Below are 17,379 nucleotides of genomic sequence, written 5' to 3'. Positions count from 1 at the left end.
TTGTTCATAGAACTGGTCTTTAGCTTCAGGTGCGGAACAGAGTGTTGGAGCATAGATGCTGAGTAGGTGTACTGGACCAGAGGTGGTGAGCAGTCGGATGGACAGTATGCGTTCCGAGCCATTTGAGGGAGGCTCTATCATGCTGAGCAAGGAGTTTCTGATGGCGAAGCCCACTCCATGCTGTCTTGGTTCTTCAGGATCCCTGCCCTGCCAGAAGAAGGTGTAGTCTTGCTCTGCTAGAGAGCCACTCGCGGGGAGGCGAGTCTCCTGAAGTGCTGCAATGTCCACATTGAGTCTACTGAGCTCGTTACACACAAAACTATGGATGTTTGAGAGTAATACTGCTGTGATGTAATTAGGTAGTTTAGATAATAGCACAAGGCAGGAGTGAAGGTGTACAAAGCTTATTGACATCATCTGATAACACCATATATTACAGTCCTTATTTTCAGAATCTATTTTTAAAAAAAATGGTTGTGATACTGAGGGTATTGGATCTGAGACATGACATTTTGGCGTCCCACTTACTGATGGCTCAATTAAAAAAAAAACAGAATTTCAACATAATAATGATGAAAATCTATCTATAAAAAAGCAGAAAGTGAGCCAATCAAAATGCTCTGTGTTTTTTTCAAAAATCTTTTGTCCACCATTTTCCTTTCTCTCAACCTCAAACATCCAGGCCTCAAAATTAAAAAAAAATAGAACTCAAAGCTTGACTAGTCAACACAATCTTCCAAGAAAGGAAGAGGGGAGCTAAAAGAATTTCTCTTAAAAACTTCCTTGAAAAACCCTTTATCAGCCATTTTTGATTCTCAGTAACTGAAGTAATATGGTGCTGAAAGTAGCATTTCCTATTTAAAGAGCACTTAAACTACATATTTCAAAAATACATTGCCAAACTTACCTAAAAGACGCAGGGCCCAATTTTAACTCACTCAAAACCCATTCACTTGAAATTAGGCCCTATGTCTTTATTGACGTCTTCAGTTGGACCCTGTTGGTTTCTGAGACGCCTGGGACTATAGTTGGGATTTAATATCGTCAATGAAGTAATTTTACTTGGATTTTATCTGTGATTTGCTCGAACTTAGTTGTTTTCACTTTTGAGACATTTGTGTTGATTTATTTCCTCCAGCTTACCCAATGTAAATGGAGTGGATGAGGGGGTAAGATTGGGGAAGTGTCTTTACCTCTGCATGCACCTGCTCCCGCTCACCACCATTTTAACTCTTGGGTTAGAAGCAGGAGCCTCAGGCAGGCCTAGGCCGCATGAATTTGCAAAAGTCAGAGTCTAATGACATCACTTCCACCCCTACACAATTTTTGCTCCGGGTTGCGCAGGTCACACACAGTGCCAGACCCGCCTTTAAAACCTGATGCAGGCACGATCAGGCACAGAAGAGGTCCTTGTGAGTTTGAATTATGAATTATTTGAAGGTTTCCTTGTGGGCCAGGATGAGCAGGTGTGCTTGGATGGAATCTTACCACTTTAGTCCTTGCCACAATGGTTTTTGGGTTTGGAACCCAACTCTCTGCAGAGCATGCCTAGCAGTTGCCTTTTACTAGAGCAAACCAATTGTCACCCCTTCTCCACGCACCCCAACCAAGGGAGGGAGAGCGAGATGACATGTCCAAAATGTCAAAGGAAGGACTTCTAATTAAAGGGATCATGGCATGTGTCCGAAAAGCTCACCAGCATTTGGATTCTTCCACCTGGAGCAGCCACGGGATGGAGAGGAGATCAGGGAAGGCTGCCCCCCAGATCTCTCACTCTTAACTGGAGGTCCTGCTGCATGATCTGAGGGGCTGCGATGAGGTGACCTCTTACAATGACTGGAGAAATAGAACAACATCTCCAACCAAGCAGGCATGGATGGAAGTCAGGAAATCAGCAGCAGGTATGTGCTCCTTCCAATCTGGAGACAGTGCACGAGGAAGATCCAGGACCTTAGAAGGACATGAAAGGTGAGTGGCATAACAGTCTCAGGTACCAAGCCCACACTCTGACTTGTTCAGCATTCTCCTGAACAGCATGCCTCAGGGTAACACACCTTGCAGCTCTGCTCATTCCACTCCCTGCAGGCACCTCATATCCTCATCTGAGCAGCCAATACTCACACTCACCCTCAGCCTATTGGTCTCTCACGCCCATGCCTCTACAAATGGTGTCCTTCCCTCCTCTACACAAGCCATTACAAGCACTCACACCTCTCTGCTTTCTTTCTTCGCATGGGAAGAGAGCACGCAATTTGGCGAGATATAGAGACCTGGGTGTGGGACGGTTGACCCCCCAGTGACAGGCACATTGTCAGCCATTGGCAATGGATGTCCACCTGCTCCACTGGAAAGGAGGTCTTAATCCAGGAGGTTGCAGATTTCAGCAGCTAGCTGCCATGAGAGCCAGAGCTTCCTGAAGCACTGGTGCTCAGACATGTCAAGAGAGCTGATCCTTTGCTTGTAGACCCTGTGTTGAGGGGAGGGTCTCGTCTTCTTCTAGCTGGATCTCGGTGTCCATCCCAATGGCTAGTGGAGGGGCACGAGGCTGAGGAGGAGGCAGCTGATGCTGTTGCTGGTGTTGCCCCTGCCGCTGCTGAAGCAATTGGTGATTGTGCAGGCTCTGCTCTTGTCCCTCAGCAGAGGTGGAAGATGGAGCTGCATAAGCTGCTTCCATGCTGTGCTGAAGGCTGACAGCAGGATGATGCAGCTGAAGGTGAGTGAAGTGCTCGACAGGTGAAGTGCCTTCCAAGAAATTGGCAATCACCTGTCAAGCAGTTATTGCACACCCTGAGAGAAGAAGTGTTGAACAGAAGTCCCTCAGTGGCCATGGATGGAGCTGTTCAGTGCAACTGATGGAAGCTTTCACAGCTTGTCAGTTTCACTGAAGATGCCCTTCCTGCTGTGCACTCGCCCTGGTGACCCTGGCGAGTTGCTGACAGTTTGGTAACCAGGTTCCAGTGCCCTTCCAAATCATACTATGGGGGCAATGTACATGTGGGTGGTAGGAAAGCACTATATCTAATCCTCATCCATGCCATTCTTTAAAATTGAGAAATCTAGGTGGAAGATCAGGTTCCAAACTACAAGGCACCATCAAGGTTGAAACGAGTGGATGAGTTAAATCAAGAGAAGTATTGTTTGGCAGGGCAGGCGGAGTGCGGGGGTGGGGTAAACAAGCTTGGGGTTTCAAAATCCTTCACGCTGGAGGAGGAAGAGAAATTGAGGGAGGTAGAGAGTTCCACAGATGGGAAAGAATGAATTAAGGAAGACTACTACCTAACTGACTGCCCTGTGGTTTTTCCTGCCCAGCATTACCATCTCCCAGTTTGGTGAGTACATGTGATAAGAAGTGGTGGGACTGGCGCTACCCTGCAGGATGTTGGTCATACCTCAAATTGCTTCACCATCTTTGCTTAAAGAATAAATTTGGTATCAAGGTTGAAAAATTGAAATTTTTGGGGTGTCATTTTTTTAAACTGAAGCTTTTAATACTGATTTTTAAAAAAAATTGCATGTAATACTGTACAAACAACTTGTTTGCGGAGATGTAACTAATTCCTGTGCTGGGTTTTGACTAGACGCTGTTGATGGCTCATGCCCTGAGAAGAATCTTGTACACAACGTGTCAACCGGCGGACTGTCAGTTTGCATTTGTCACGCGTAACCCCTACAGACCACCAAGTGAGCTCTTCTGCCATCTGTTTGTCACCACGCAGCCAAATGAGGTGGGTGGGTAATATTAAAAAGTCATTGTGAATCAGATGATAAAAATCATCCATTTGTCCAATTACGCTTTTTTTTTGAAAAAGCTAGAATCATGCTTTGATTTCTGTACTAAAAATCCTCCAATTTTTTTTAACTTAAGAAATAGCTCAGTATTAAAAGCCTCCAGATGAGAAAGGGCTCAGTCCTGGGCTGAGTTTGCCCCCTCCTAAGCCAGAGGTCTTAAAATCAATTTAACCCCCTCCTAATGTTCCCCACCTCCCCCTCCCCCCACTTCATACATTTCACTGCCTTGGCTGATGACATGTAATTCAGCACAGAGCTTGAACTGAGCTTGGAACCTGCTTGCTGTGAATAGTTCCCATTGTCTTAACCAACTGAGTGAATAGATGAGGTTTGCTGCTGTTTTTATAATACCCTGCTCTTTTTGTCTTAAAATGAAACATTTTTCTGCTTGGGGAAAGATTGAGAGAATGACAGAAACACTTTCTCTTCCATGATCATACATTATGTCCTGCACCATGGAGAGTAGAGAGAGGTTTAAGGCAGATGTTTCCCACTGGATACAGTTGAGTTGAAGTCGGAGGAAGATTTATGGAAATAAAAGCTGTTAGCTGACGGGAGTGAATTGGTGCTTAGGTCAGCCTTACTGAGAGAAATGCACAGTAGCAAGGCATAGGAACAGAGGAACATAGGTGCAGGAGTAGGCCATTCAGCCCATCGAGCTTGCTGCACCATTCAATACGATCATGGCTGATCATCCACTTCAATGCCTTTTTCCCACACTATCCCCATATCCCTTTATGTCATTGGTATTTAGAAATCTGTCAATCTCTGCTTTAAACATACTCAATGACTGAGCTTCCACGGCCTCTGGGGTAGAGAATTCCAAAGATTCACAACCCTCTGAGTAAAGAAATTTCTCCCCATCTTGGTCCTAAGTGGCTTCCACCTTATTTTGAAATTGTGTCCCCTGGTTCTAGGCTCCCTAGCTAGGGGAAACATCTTACCTGCATCTACCCTGTCCATCCCTTGAAGTATTTTACAGCTGTCAATGAGATCACCTCTCATTCTTTGAAACTCGAGAGAATACAGGCCCAGTTTCCCCAATTTCTCTTGATGGGACAGTCCCTCCATCCCGGGAACAAGTCTGGTGAACCTTCGTTGCACTCCCCCTATGGCAATAATATCCTTCCTAAGATAAGGAGACCAAAACTGCACACAGTACTCCAGGTGCGGTCTAACCAAGGTTCTATATAATTGAAGCAAGACTTCACTACTCCTGAACTCAAATCCTCTTGCAATAAAGGTTAACATACCCTTAGCCTTCCTAATTGCTTGCTGCACCTGTATATTAGCTTTCTGACTTACTGACGAGGACCCAGGTCCCTTTGTATCTCTTACCATTTAAGGAATACTCTGCACATCTATTCCTCCTACCAAAGTGGATAACCTCTCATTTTTCCACATTATATTCCATCTGCCATGTTCTAAGTGTGTCCAAATCCCCTTGAAGCCGCTTTGCATCTTCCTCACAACACACGTTCCCACCTAGTTTTGTGTCATCCGCGAACTTGGAAATATTACATTTGGTCCCCACGTCCAAATCATTGATATATATTGTGAACAGCTGGAGTCCAAGCACTGATCCCTGCGGTACCCCACTAGTCACAGCCTGCCAATGCGAGAATGACCCATTTATTCCTACTCTCTGTTTTCTGCCTGTTAACTAACCCATCCCAGTATATTACCTCCTATCCCATGTGCTTTAATTTTGCTAACCAACCTCCTGTGGGGAACTTTATCAAAAGCCTTCTGAAAATCCAAGTATAGTACATCCACCGACTCCCCTTTATCAATTCTATGAGGAAAGATTGGATCAACAAGGGTTGTTTTCCTTAGAACAGAGGAGGCTGAGGGGTGACTTAATTGAGGTGTACAAAATTATGAGGGGCCTAGATAGAGTAGACAGGAAGGACCTGTTTCCCCTAGCGGAGAGGTCAATTACCAGGAGGCATAGATTTAAGGTGATTGGTAGAAGGATTAGAGGGGACATGAGGAAAAACTTTTTCACCCAGAGGGTGCTGGGTATCTGGAATTCACTGCCTGGATTGGTGGTGGAGGCAGAAACCCTCAACTCATTTAAAAGGTACCTGGATCTGTACCTGAAGTGCTGTAACCTGCAAGGCTACGGACCATGTACTGGAAGGTGGGATTAGATTGGGCGGCTAGTTTTTTCAGCTGGCACAGGCACAATGGGCTGAATGGCCTCCTTCTGTGCTGCAATGTTTCAATGGTTCTATGGTTCTAATTCTGCTAGTAACATCCTCAAAAAAACACCAACATGTTCGTCAAACATGATTTCCCTTGCATAAATCCATGTCGACTCTGCCCAATCAGATCATTATTATCCATGTATCTGTTTATCACATCCTTTAGAATAGATTCTAGCATTTTTCCTACTACTGATGTAATGCGAACAGGCCTGTAGTTCCCCATTTTCTCTCTCTCTCCCTTCCTTCTTAAATAGTGGGGTGACATTTGCTACCTTCCAATCTGCAGGAACTATTCCAGAATTTATATAGATTTCTGTAGAATTTTGGAAGATGATCACCAATGCAACCACTATCTCCATAGCTACCTCTTTCAACACTATGAAATGTATAATATCAAGTCCTGTCAGGACTTATCAACCTACAGGCCCATTAATTTCTCCAATACAACCTTCTTACTAATACTAATTTCCTTCAATTCCTCATTTTTCCTAGTCCCTTGGATCTCTAATTAGAGCCATAGAGTTTTACAGCACAGAAACAGGCTCTTTGGCCCAACACGCCTGTGCCGACCATTAAGCGCCCGTCCAAAACTAATCCCACTTCCCCGCACTTGGCCCATAGTCTTGTATGCCATGGTGTTTCAAGTGCTCATCTAAATACTTCTTAAATGTCGTGAGTGTTTTTGCCTCTACCACCCTTTACCATTCTGGGAGATTTTTTGTATCTTCCTCAGTGAAGACAGACACAAAGTAATCATTTAGCTTCTCTGCCATTTCTCTGTTCCCCATTATAAATTCTCCTGACTCTGCCTGTAGTGGACCTACATATGTCTTAGCCAAACGTTTCCTTTTTACGTACCTGTAGAAGCTTTTATAATCTGTTTTTATGTTTTTTGTTAGTTTACGTTCATATTCTATCCTCCCGTTCTTTATTAGTTTCTTGGTCCTCCTTTGCTGTATTCTAAAATCCTCCCAATCCTCAGGTTTACTACTATTTCTGGCAACTTTATAGGCCTTTTCTTTTAATCTTATACAATCCTTAACTTCCTTTGTTCGCCACAGTTGACTGACTTTTCTTTTTGGATATTTGTACCTTGAAAGAATGTATAGTTGCTGTAAACTATGTAATAATTCTTTAAAGACTATCCATTGCCTATGTACTGTCATTCCTTTTATTGTATTTTCTCAATCCACCTTAACCAATTTGCCCCTCATACCTTCATAATTTCCTTTGTTCAAATTTAACACCCTGGCTTCAAACATAACGTAAAATTCTATCATATTATGGTCACATCCCTAAAGGTTCTTTTACAACAAGAGTATTAATTAGCCCTTTCTAGATCCAAAATAGCCTGTTCTTCAGTTGGTTCCTCAACTGCTCTAGAAAACCATCCCTAACACACTCCAGAAACTCATCCTCCACAGCATTAGTGCTGATTAGGTTTACCCAGTCTATATGCAGATTGAAGTCACCCATGATTACTGTATTACCCATGCTACACGCTCGTCTAATCTCCTGATTAATACCATGGCCCACACCACCACTACTGTTTGGTGGCCTATAAACAACTCATACCAATATTTGCTGCCCCTTGCTTTTTCTTCGCTCCACCCAAACAGATTCCACATTTTGTTCTTCCGATCTGAGATCCTCCCTTAATAATGTACCGATCCCATCCCTTATTATCAGTCCAACACCACCTCCTTTTCCTTTTTCCTTCCTAAATGTCGAATATCCTTGAATATTCAGTTCCCAGTCTTGGTCACCCTGTAGCCATGTTTCCGTAATGGCAATTAGATCATAACCCTTTACCTCTATTTGTGCCTTTAAATTATCTACCTTGTTGCAAATGCTGCATGCATTCAGGTAGAGTGCCCTTAACTTTGTTTTTTTGACATTCTGCATTTTAAGCCTAGTTGATGCTCACCTTTGTTTTGCCTGCCTTCTAATTTCGCTTGCTACTTTTCTACTTGATAAGGCTGGCTGCTGTAGTAATGCTGAAAATATGATTTCTATTTCCATATTTGACAGAGCTTAGTTACGTCTTATAATCAATCTAAAACCAATGATCTGGTTGTTTCTTTTATTGCTGTGCGCAGATTGGCTGCCACATTTTCCTACATTACAACAGTAACCACAGTTAGAGAGAACTCAATTGGTTGTGAAACACTTTGGGACCTTCTGAGATTGTGAAAAGCGCTGTAGAAATGACAGTCCCTTTTCAAAAAATTTTCTTTGCTGGGGATCAGCAACACAAATCATAAATCAGGATTGAAGGACTTTACAATGGTAGGATATAAAGCAAAGTTTTCTGAATGTGGATTGGAAACCTCTGAAGCTACCACAGATCGAACGTGTTGCTTAGAATGCAACATTTGTATGTAACTCAATCCTGAAATTCTTCGTTTGAAGACAGACAATTAACAAAAGTTCCAAGGCGGGCAGCCATAAAGACAGGGCTAAATTGTGGCGAGTCGAAGAGACTTAGTAGTTGGCAGGAAAAAAGACAGAGGCGCAAGGGGAGAGCCAACTGTGCAACAGCCCCAACAAACAAATTTCTCTGCAGCACCTGTGGAAGAGCCTGTCACTCCAGAATTGGCCTTTATAGCCACTCCAGGCGCTGCTTCACAAACCACTGACCACCTCCAGGCGCGTATCCATTGTCTCTCGAGATAAGGAGGCCCAAAAGAAAGAAAATAACATGACAAATTTCCAGTGGCAAAGTAACAGCTATGTGGAATAGACTATCACCCAAAATGGTCTGATTAAAAGGAGATGTGTGAATATTTGGTTGAGAATAGGAGTAAAGGTTGTGGGGAGAAGTATTCACAGAAATGATCAAATGCTGGACAGAACAGCAAGTCTTAGTCGAGTGAAGTAAGTGGAATGTAACTGGGCTAGGGTTGAAGAAGCGAGATTATAATGTGAAGTGGATATCATAAACTATTTAATATATAAAATAAAAACACAAAGCGCTGGAAATACTCAGCAGGTCTGGCAGCATCTGTGGAGAGAAAAGCAGAGTTAATGTTTCAGGTCAGTGACCTTTCATCAGAACTTATTTTATCATGAAATATTTGTGGGATCTATCTTTAGGAGTCATGTTGAATTTACTTCATCTTAGGGTCAAGCAGGATGCCAAGATTATGAATGACTCAGCCTGAGATGGTCACCATGAGGAAATGCAGCCAGTAACTGGAGTTTATAGTAGGAGCCAAATGTAATGGCTTTGGTTCTTTGAAGTGCTTGGACCTTAGAACTGACCAGGATGTTCAACTCCTGGAGTCTGGACCCAGGGACCTGCCAGCAGAGCCAGGAGGTCTAATGACCTCATGCAGTTGGTCAGCGTCAGTGAATGCATCTTCACATGACATCGCCTACCCACCACTCCACTAGCCTCTTATGCTGCTCAGTGTGCCATACCCCCATCAATCACCCAGCAGGACTTCCTGGGCCTCGGGACTCACGCCTAACATCCAAATACTCTACCACACCCTCACACACCTACCAATGTTGCCAGCCTCACACCCACTGCAACTTACCTCCAGCTGCTCAGCTATGGCAGGCACATTACCCGCAGTGCTGCACAACCACTAACAATCTGCCCTCTATCTTGCAGGACAAGGTGGCACACTATAGAAGGGAGCAAAGCAGAGCTGGTGTAGGACAAGGACGCCTACATCACCTGAGCTCTACAGAGGAGATGGTTCTCTGTAACATGGCATCGGCTGCAATGGAGCCCATAGCATCCCCGGTTGCTGAGAGCATTGAGGAATATGGCATGTTCCTGCCTTATGCCTCTTCTCAACTCCCAGTACACCCTCATTCTTCTTACTGCCATGATGAGCAAGCTGCTGATGGTGTGGCCATGGACCTTCGACTTCCCAACCCAACTCCCTTCCCTCACACCAAACTTTCCCTCTGAGTTGCTGCTTTGAAACACCCAAGAACTGCCACCTACCCAGCCACGGTAGCCACAGGAAGAGAAAAGAGAGCAACAGCACAGCACTGCTGAAGAAGCCTGGTCACTTGATCTGACACTCGCAACCAGCTCAGACACTGGCACTGCACATACCTTGGAGGCTAGTATAGAGTTGGGATCAGCACATAGTGAGTTACCGGGCATGAGTGGGCTGCAACTGGAGGGTGAGGTGGCAGATGAATCCTACCGCAGGGAACTCAGATGAGGACCTTGACGGGGCAGCTGAATGGACATGCACACTGAGAAGCTGGGTGCATTGGCTGGCCTGCCAGGCAGCCTCCTGTCACTGTTAAGGAGCTTAGAGGAGTTCAGCTCCAACTTTCCAGAGCAGATAGTGCAGAGCTTTCCCTCTCCACAACCTCTGTTCCATCTCCTTGCCGTGCTGCAGGCCCAGAGGCCCTGTCACTACAGTCCCCATACCTCTTGCATCCTTTGTGTGCACAGATCACTCGCTCCTCTGCCATTTCTGTGAGGATGCGTTAACTTTCTCTGGCAAATGCAGAACTCAACAAAACACCCCCAAAAACACTTCAGATTACCTTCAGACACTTTGCAATAGAAAAAGTTCCAAAAATTTAACTTGCCTGCAGCCAAGGTACCTGGCCCTTTAAATAACGTTACTGCAGGGCCCATTTTGCTGCTTCAAGCTTCTTTTTCATTACTAAACAACACTGGTTCTGCATTGCCCAAATATGGGCTCTGGTGTCACATCAGCCGGTTGGGCCAAATCAGTGTATCCTCAGAGCCAATGTGGGCCATGCAGGTAGTGACCGGCAGCATAGCCTCCCCCTGGGAAACCCAGGTAGGTCTTCATAGTGCCACTAGATGCGGTGCTACACAAATGAAGTTTGCACCCATTGAGCTGAATTTTATTCTCCCGCTGCCGGGAGTCGCGGCAGGCAAAGAAAATGGCGGCCCGCATGCACGGGCTGCACACTGCCATACCGCCACAATGTAGCGTGCAGCAGCTCATTTCCATACACAGGGCGGTCCGCCTTCCCCCATCCCCCCCCCCCTCTCCGCTCACTACACTGTACATAAATGTGCGACCATTTCCACCACCCCCCCTCCCAACACTAGAAATGCAGAGTTGCCCCTATCCCTCCTCTCATACACTAAAAATGCTCTGATTCCCCCCCTTCCCGACCTCGGTGGCGCCAGCTTTCCCTGGACGGGAATGTGAAGGCGCGTGAGTGCCGGCCGTCGCATGAGAGATCGTGGACAGCCAGTACGATCGCGGGGAATGGTATGTTCATTTTTCATGTCCTTTATTTCAATACTTAAAGTTGGGTCCTGTCGCCAAGTGGCGGGAGCTGAACAGAATTCAACCTTTTGAGTTTAACATAGTGAGGATCTGAATAATGTCTGTGCATAACTCCAGCCTAACTCCAGCTTTACTATTTCAACTAATACATTTTAAAGGAAGCAGGAAATAGAAAATTTACAACTTAAGCTTGCAGTCTAAAACAAAAAATCTGATTTTAGCTAATGACAAGTAACATTTATGGGAAAATTAATAGAGCACATATTCTTTCCCCCTTGATGACTATGCTTTAGTCATTGATTTTATATAATAAAGTATTTCACTGGCATAATTCATAACTAGAAATGTCACAACATGACATTGTCAGATAGCTCGCAGCCTGCCAAATTCTACCACTGAATTATTAAACTGAGATTACTAGTAACAGATCAAATGGTTTGAAAATGGCCACATTTTTATTTTAATGAAAAATAACTCCAAATTAATGTTAGGTGAACAGAAGAAGATCTGCGTTCAGTAGATTAATGTTCAATATGGTCTTAGATTTTGAAAAGGAACACTTTACACTATGCTTAGCAGAGCTCTCTCCAAGAGCTGAGCATGGTCTGGTGCAAACCTGAGCCAGGCAGGCACGAGAGCTGATGTTCTGTCACTGGCCCATGCAGAGGTAGCCAACCTTAGCTGGGGCAGTGATGGGCAGTTACCCCATGCTTGAGTTATATATGCAGGGACATCTGGCAACAAGATTGGGATAAGTTTTGATAGCTTATGCTTGATGTGTTTGGTAACACTGTCTGGGTTCATGAATGAAGAATGACCACTTTGATGAGAAGTGCTTAGAGTGGAATTTTGTTAAGAAAGAGCACTTATGCCCTTCCTCCTCCTCCCAGCCTACTTTTAAAACACCCGGCCGTACAACTTTGGTCATATTTATCTAAAAAAGTGGGAGTATGCCTTTGCCTTCCCACCTATGATGCAGGGTTCAAACCCCATTTCAAACAGTTCTGGTGAGTGGAGGGTGGAGCTCTGGCTCTGAATTCTTGGTTGACGTCCAGTGAGATAGTCGTGTTTGGAGGATGTGGGTGCCCCTTCCTCATTCATCAGATTGACTGTGGGAGCCCATAAAACCCTCCTGCTCTATAAGACTGCACCCTCTATCAACTGGCAGAAAGATGGTCACAACCATGGAAAGAGCGTTCATGTCAGAGTGTTAATCAGCCTGTGAATCCTTCCACTACTTCATCCTATTCTCCAAGTAAACAGTGAAAAGATACAATAAGGTCCCAGCCCCAGCCTCCATTCATTCCCTCATTACCAGCAAACTCCCTATTTGTACAGGTTACTGAACCCAACCTTCCTTGCCTGGTGTGATGCTACCATGAAATGCAAAACTGGAAAATTGTTCCATGACTGACATCCCTCATCGTATTGGCCACATAATGTCAAAAATATTTTTGGCGACATTATTGTGTTAATCTGATGCATTTTTGCTCTTATTTTGTGTATCTTTCAAGTTGATTTTTTTACCAAATGATTACTCAGGTTATTATAATTGGCATCTCAGTTGGAGATCCTGGGAGTGAACGCACCATGCAGCTTTTAATAATTAACAGATTTTCAGAATTCCTCCCCTTGGTTAGGATGTCGATGTGCTTTCTGGTGTGGTAATGAGCCAGATTCAATCCTTGGTCAGTGCTGAATTAATTCATTTCAGCCTGGGTGATAGTAAGGCGATAAAAATAAGCCAGACTTCCCACTCATGACTTTTGTCTATTGCATGTATGTGGACACTAGGTAAAGACACAATCAGTTTTAAATCTGATGCCCCACACAGCTGAATAGCTGGTACTTGAAGGTGACATGTATATAGAACTGTTATTTACAATGAGTTAGTGCCTTCAGGAGCACAGTGAAGTAAAGTGGGGGAAAAGAAAAGATTTCCCTCTAAATGAGGATAAGTAATAAGCTGCTTAAAAGTATTGATTACTGCTTATAAAAAAGGTTTAACTTCAGAACTGGATAATAAAAAGTTACAGCTAATAGAATCTTTTAGGGATTTTCGTTCTTTTGGGCTTTTCTTTATTTGACTCTATTCCCGATTTGAATCTGCTGATTTTCGTGTTTGGAACTCTGCTGTCTGCACAGTGCACCCAACAGTTACTTTTTACCACAGCAACCAATCAATTGCCTGCCTCCGGGTTTCCTGGCCAATTGGAGAGGGAGGGAACCATGCATCGTTCTGTCAAAGGGACCACGGCATGTTTCAGAGAAGCTCACCAGCACTTGGATTTTTGAGGCTGCAGCAACCACAGCAGTGGAGAGGAGACCTGGGAGGGTGTCTCTCACTGTTAACCTGGAGGTCCTGCTGTGGAATCTCCTGCATTACAGTGACCACAGTTCAAAAAGTACTTCATTGGCTGTAAAGCACTTTGATATATCAGTTCAGTGGTCGTGAAACACGCTTTATAAATGCAAGTCTGTCTTTCTTTATCTAAGGGGTGAGGTGAGCTCTCCCAACGATGGGAGAAAGAGGACAACCTCTCCAACCAAACAGCATGGATGGAAGTGTCCGAGGAAGCCAGCAGCAGAACCTGCTCCCTCCAACATGGAGGACCTAGGACCTCAGGAGGGCATGACAGGCGAGCGGCATAACACTTCCAGGTGGCAAGCTCCACACTCTGACTTGCCCAGCATTCTCCGGCATAGGATGCCTCAGGGCAGTAAACCTGACAACTCCATTCATCCTGTCTCTGCAGACATCTCATATCCCCATCTGAAGAACCAACACTCACACTCAACCTCAACCTATTGCCCTCTCGCACCCATGCCTCACAGTCACCCTCCACAATTGATATCCTTCCCTCCTCCCCACATAAGCCATTATGAACACTTACATCTCTGTTTTCTCTCCTTGCAAGACAATCCTTCACTGTCACTGGGTCAAGATCCTGGAAATCCCTTCTGAAGAGCACTGTTGGTGTACCTAAACCCCAAGTTCGGCAGTGGTTCAAGAAGACAGCTCACTGCCACCTTCTCAAGAGCAATTGGGGATGGGCAATAAATGCTGGCCTAGCCAGCCATGCCCACATCCCCTGAATGAATGAAAAAAAGAGCAGAGAGCACACTGCTTGGCGAGAGGCAAAGACCGGGGGTGGAGGTTTGTGGTTGGGGGGTTGGTGGTTGGCCTTCCAGTGACAGGCACTTAGTTGGCCATTGGCAATGCATGCCTACCTGCTCCACTGGAAAGGAGGTCTTGGCCCAGGAGGCTGCAGATGTCATCAGTGACCTGCCGTGAAAGCTGGACTGATCCTCTGCCTGTCGACCCCATGCTGGGGGTGTCGCCTCCCTCCAGCTGGATCTCGGTGTCCATCCTGTCTGCCAGTGCAGGGGGATGCGACTGAGGAGAAGGAAACTGTTGCTGCTGCTGGTGCAGTTGGCAGTGGTGAAAGGTGCAGCTGCATAAGCTGCTCCTCTGCTGTCCTGAAGGCTTGCAGGACAGTGCAGCTGAAGGTGAGTGCAGTGCCAGACAGATGAAGTGCCTTCCAAAAACTTGGCAATCATCTGTTACGCAGTGATTGCACTCTCTTAGAGAAAGAGTGCTTTGAACAGCAGCCTATCAATGGTCGTGGCTGGAGCTCTTCAGTGTAACTGATCAAAGCCTTCACAGCTCATCAGTTTCACTGAAGAAGCTCTTCCTGCTGTGCACTTGCCTCAGTAACCCTGGTGATTTGCTGACAGGTTGGGAAACACATTCCATGTCTGGGAAATACAAGATTCAAGGCTAAAGGACCTAAGAACTGGCTTCTTAACAAGCTCTTAATTACTTACCTGACAGATCCAAGGGGGTTCACTGCTCACCTTCAATGGTGCCCCGGAGAAAGGCGGAAGAGGGTGGGACCACGTTGGGATCACGACCCAACGTTACGTTCTGGGATTTTTCCACCTTGCTCGTGCCTGAACCCACCTCTGACAGTTTGGGAAAATTCTGCCGCATGCCTCTATTTATAAGGCTCAGGATCCCGGATGCCATTCTAACCACTTTCTCAATCGGTCCTGCCACATTTAAGGATTTGTACAGATATACCCCCCGGTCTCTCTGTTCCTGCACCCCCTTTAGAATTGTATCCTTTAGCTTATATTGCCTCTCCTCATTCTTCCTACCAAAATTACTGTACCTGTTTTCTGTGAACAGCAACGTATACATTAGTACTGTGTTGGTTTGTTGGTCATTTAAAGAAGGAAAATCTGTTTTGTGGGGAGACTGTGTGACTTTTTTTATTCTTTCATGGGATGTGGGTGTTACTGGCAAGGCCAGCATTTGTTGCCCATCCCTAATTGTCCTTGACAACTGAGAGGCTCGCCTGGCCATGTCAGAGTCATCCACATTGCTGTGGATCTGGAGTCACATGTAGGTCAGACAAGGACAGCAGATTCCCTTCCCTAAAGGGCATTTGTGAACCAGATGGGTTTTTCACAACAATTGATGATAGTTTCATGGTACTTTTACAGAGACTTGCTTTCAATTCCAGATTTTAACAAAATTAATTGAACTGACTAATTAATTGAATTTAAATTCTGCCTGTTGCCATGGGAGGATTTGAACCCATGACCCCAGGGCAGTGGCCTAGGTCTCTGGATTACTAGTTCAGTGACATTACCACCACACCACCAAATCCCCCTTGAGCTGATGTGGAACTTGAGGAGAAAATGGATATCTCGTAGGACACTATGTCCTGTTTTGCAATCCCGCATTTCTGGGCTGGAGTTTCGGTCCAAATTCTGAAAGAATTCAGTGTGCTAGAGCACAGAAGTAATCATGAGAGATAACTCACAGCATTGATAAATGGCTGTGGATATTAAATTGTGCTGCGTGGGAAAGAAAATAAGAACCTGCATTGATATACTGCTTTTCATATTCTGAAATGTTTTATAGTCAATGAAGTACTATTGAAGTGTTATAAGGTAGCAGCCAATCTGAGCATAACAAGGTCTCACAAACAGCAGTGAGATAAATGATCTGATGATCTGTTTTAGTGATGTTAGTTGAGATATAAAGGTTGGCCAGGACACCAAGAGAGCTTCCCCTAGTCATCTTTGAATGGTACCATGGATTTTTATATGTCCAGCAGAAAGACCAATTGGGACCTTGGTTTATAGTTCTGATCTGAAAGATGGAGAAATATCTATGTGGAACTGAGGGAGGGGGGCAGGGAAGCAAAGCAAAATCAAATTGCTGTTTGGTTCTGGTTTGACAGGGGATCTGCTGATTTTCTGTTGAAAGAATTTGTGATTAAATTCTTTTTTTGCCATATGTTCAATTGCATTGACTGGCGATATCTGGAAATTACAGTATGGTAGTTTGCTTTGTAATATACTGAATAGAGACAATTCACATTTAAACTAAGAAAAAAATGTTCAGCTGTATTAGGTGTAATGACAGCACTGACCTGACCAAAGTGGGATCTTTCCTTTCTTCAGTGACAAGTTGGCCGTTGAATGAAGTTAACAATTTTTCACTAATCTGTATTTTGATTAAAAATTGTGATGGTCAAGTGGCTTGATAAGGAAATAGACCAAAAAAATGTTCACCATCACCACTTTTTTCACTGTATATCTAAAATGTGTGGTAAGATTCTAATGTTTCTATGTACATAGATAATAGCTCTCTATACAGCACGGACAGGCACCAAACCAGTTGAAGATTGAGCATCTGTACGGAAAGAAAGATCTGCATTTACATAGTGCCCTTCATGTTCTCAGGACAATCTGGAATGCTTCACAACCAAGGTCCCACAAACAGAAAATGAGATAGTTGAGCAGTTAATCTGTTTTTGGACATGTTGAATGAGAGATAGATGGTGACCAGAACACCAGGAGAACTCTTCTGCTGTTCTTTAAGTAGTGCCGAGTGATCTTTAATGTCCACCTCAGATGACCTCAGTCTAATATCTCATACTGAGGTTTGAAAGACAGATTTTGGAATCTAGATGCATTAGTTTGTGGTGTAGGTCATTGCAGCTTCTACAGGATTGCAGTACTGCACCTTCAGCAAGAAGCATATATCCATCCTGGAAGTAATGAGTTAAAAAACCCTAATCTGTTATGAAGATATAAGAAACGTTTTGGGTGCAAAG

At 44.5% G+C, this 17,379-nt stretch overlaps 1 protein-coding gene across 1 annotated transcript in view; it reads left to right on the top strand.

The window, feature by feature from the left end:
* Nucleotides 1–3,578: 3,578 nt before the first annotated feature.
* Nucleotides 3,579–17,379, top strand: part of sh2d5 (SH2 domain containing 5) — a 77,513-nt gene continuing 63,712 nt past the window's right edge. The window contains exon 1 of the mRNA XM_068016809.1: nucleotides 3,579–3,725. Coding sequence (XP_067872910.1) covers nucleotides 3,588–3,725 — 138 coding nt within the window. The 5' untranslated portion in view covers nucleotides 3,579–3,587. The remainder of the gene's footprint in view (nucleotides 3,726–17,379) is intronic.

Source organism: Heterodontus francisci, chromosome 37 (assembly GCF_036365525.1).
Source record: "Heterodontus francisci isolate sHetFra1 chromosome 37, sHetFra1.hap1, whole genome shotgun sequence".
Classification (NCBI taxonomy): domain Eukaryota; kingdom Metazoa; phylum Chordata; class Chondrichthyes; order Heterodontiformes; family Heterodontidae; genus Heterodontus; species Heterodontus francisci.
This window is presented reverse-complemented; position numbering and strand designations above follow the sequence as displayed.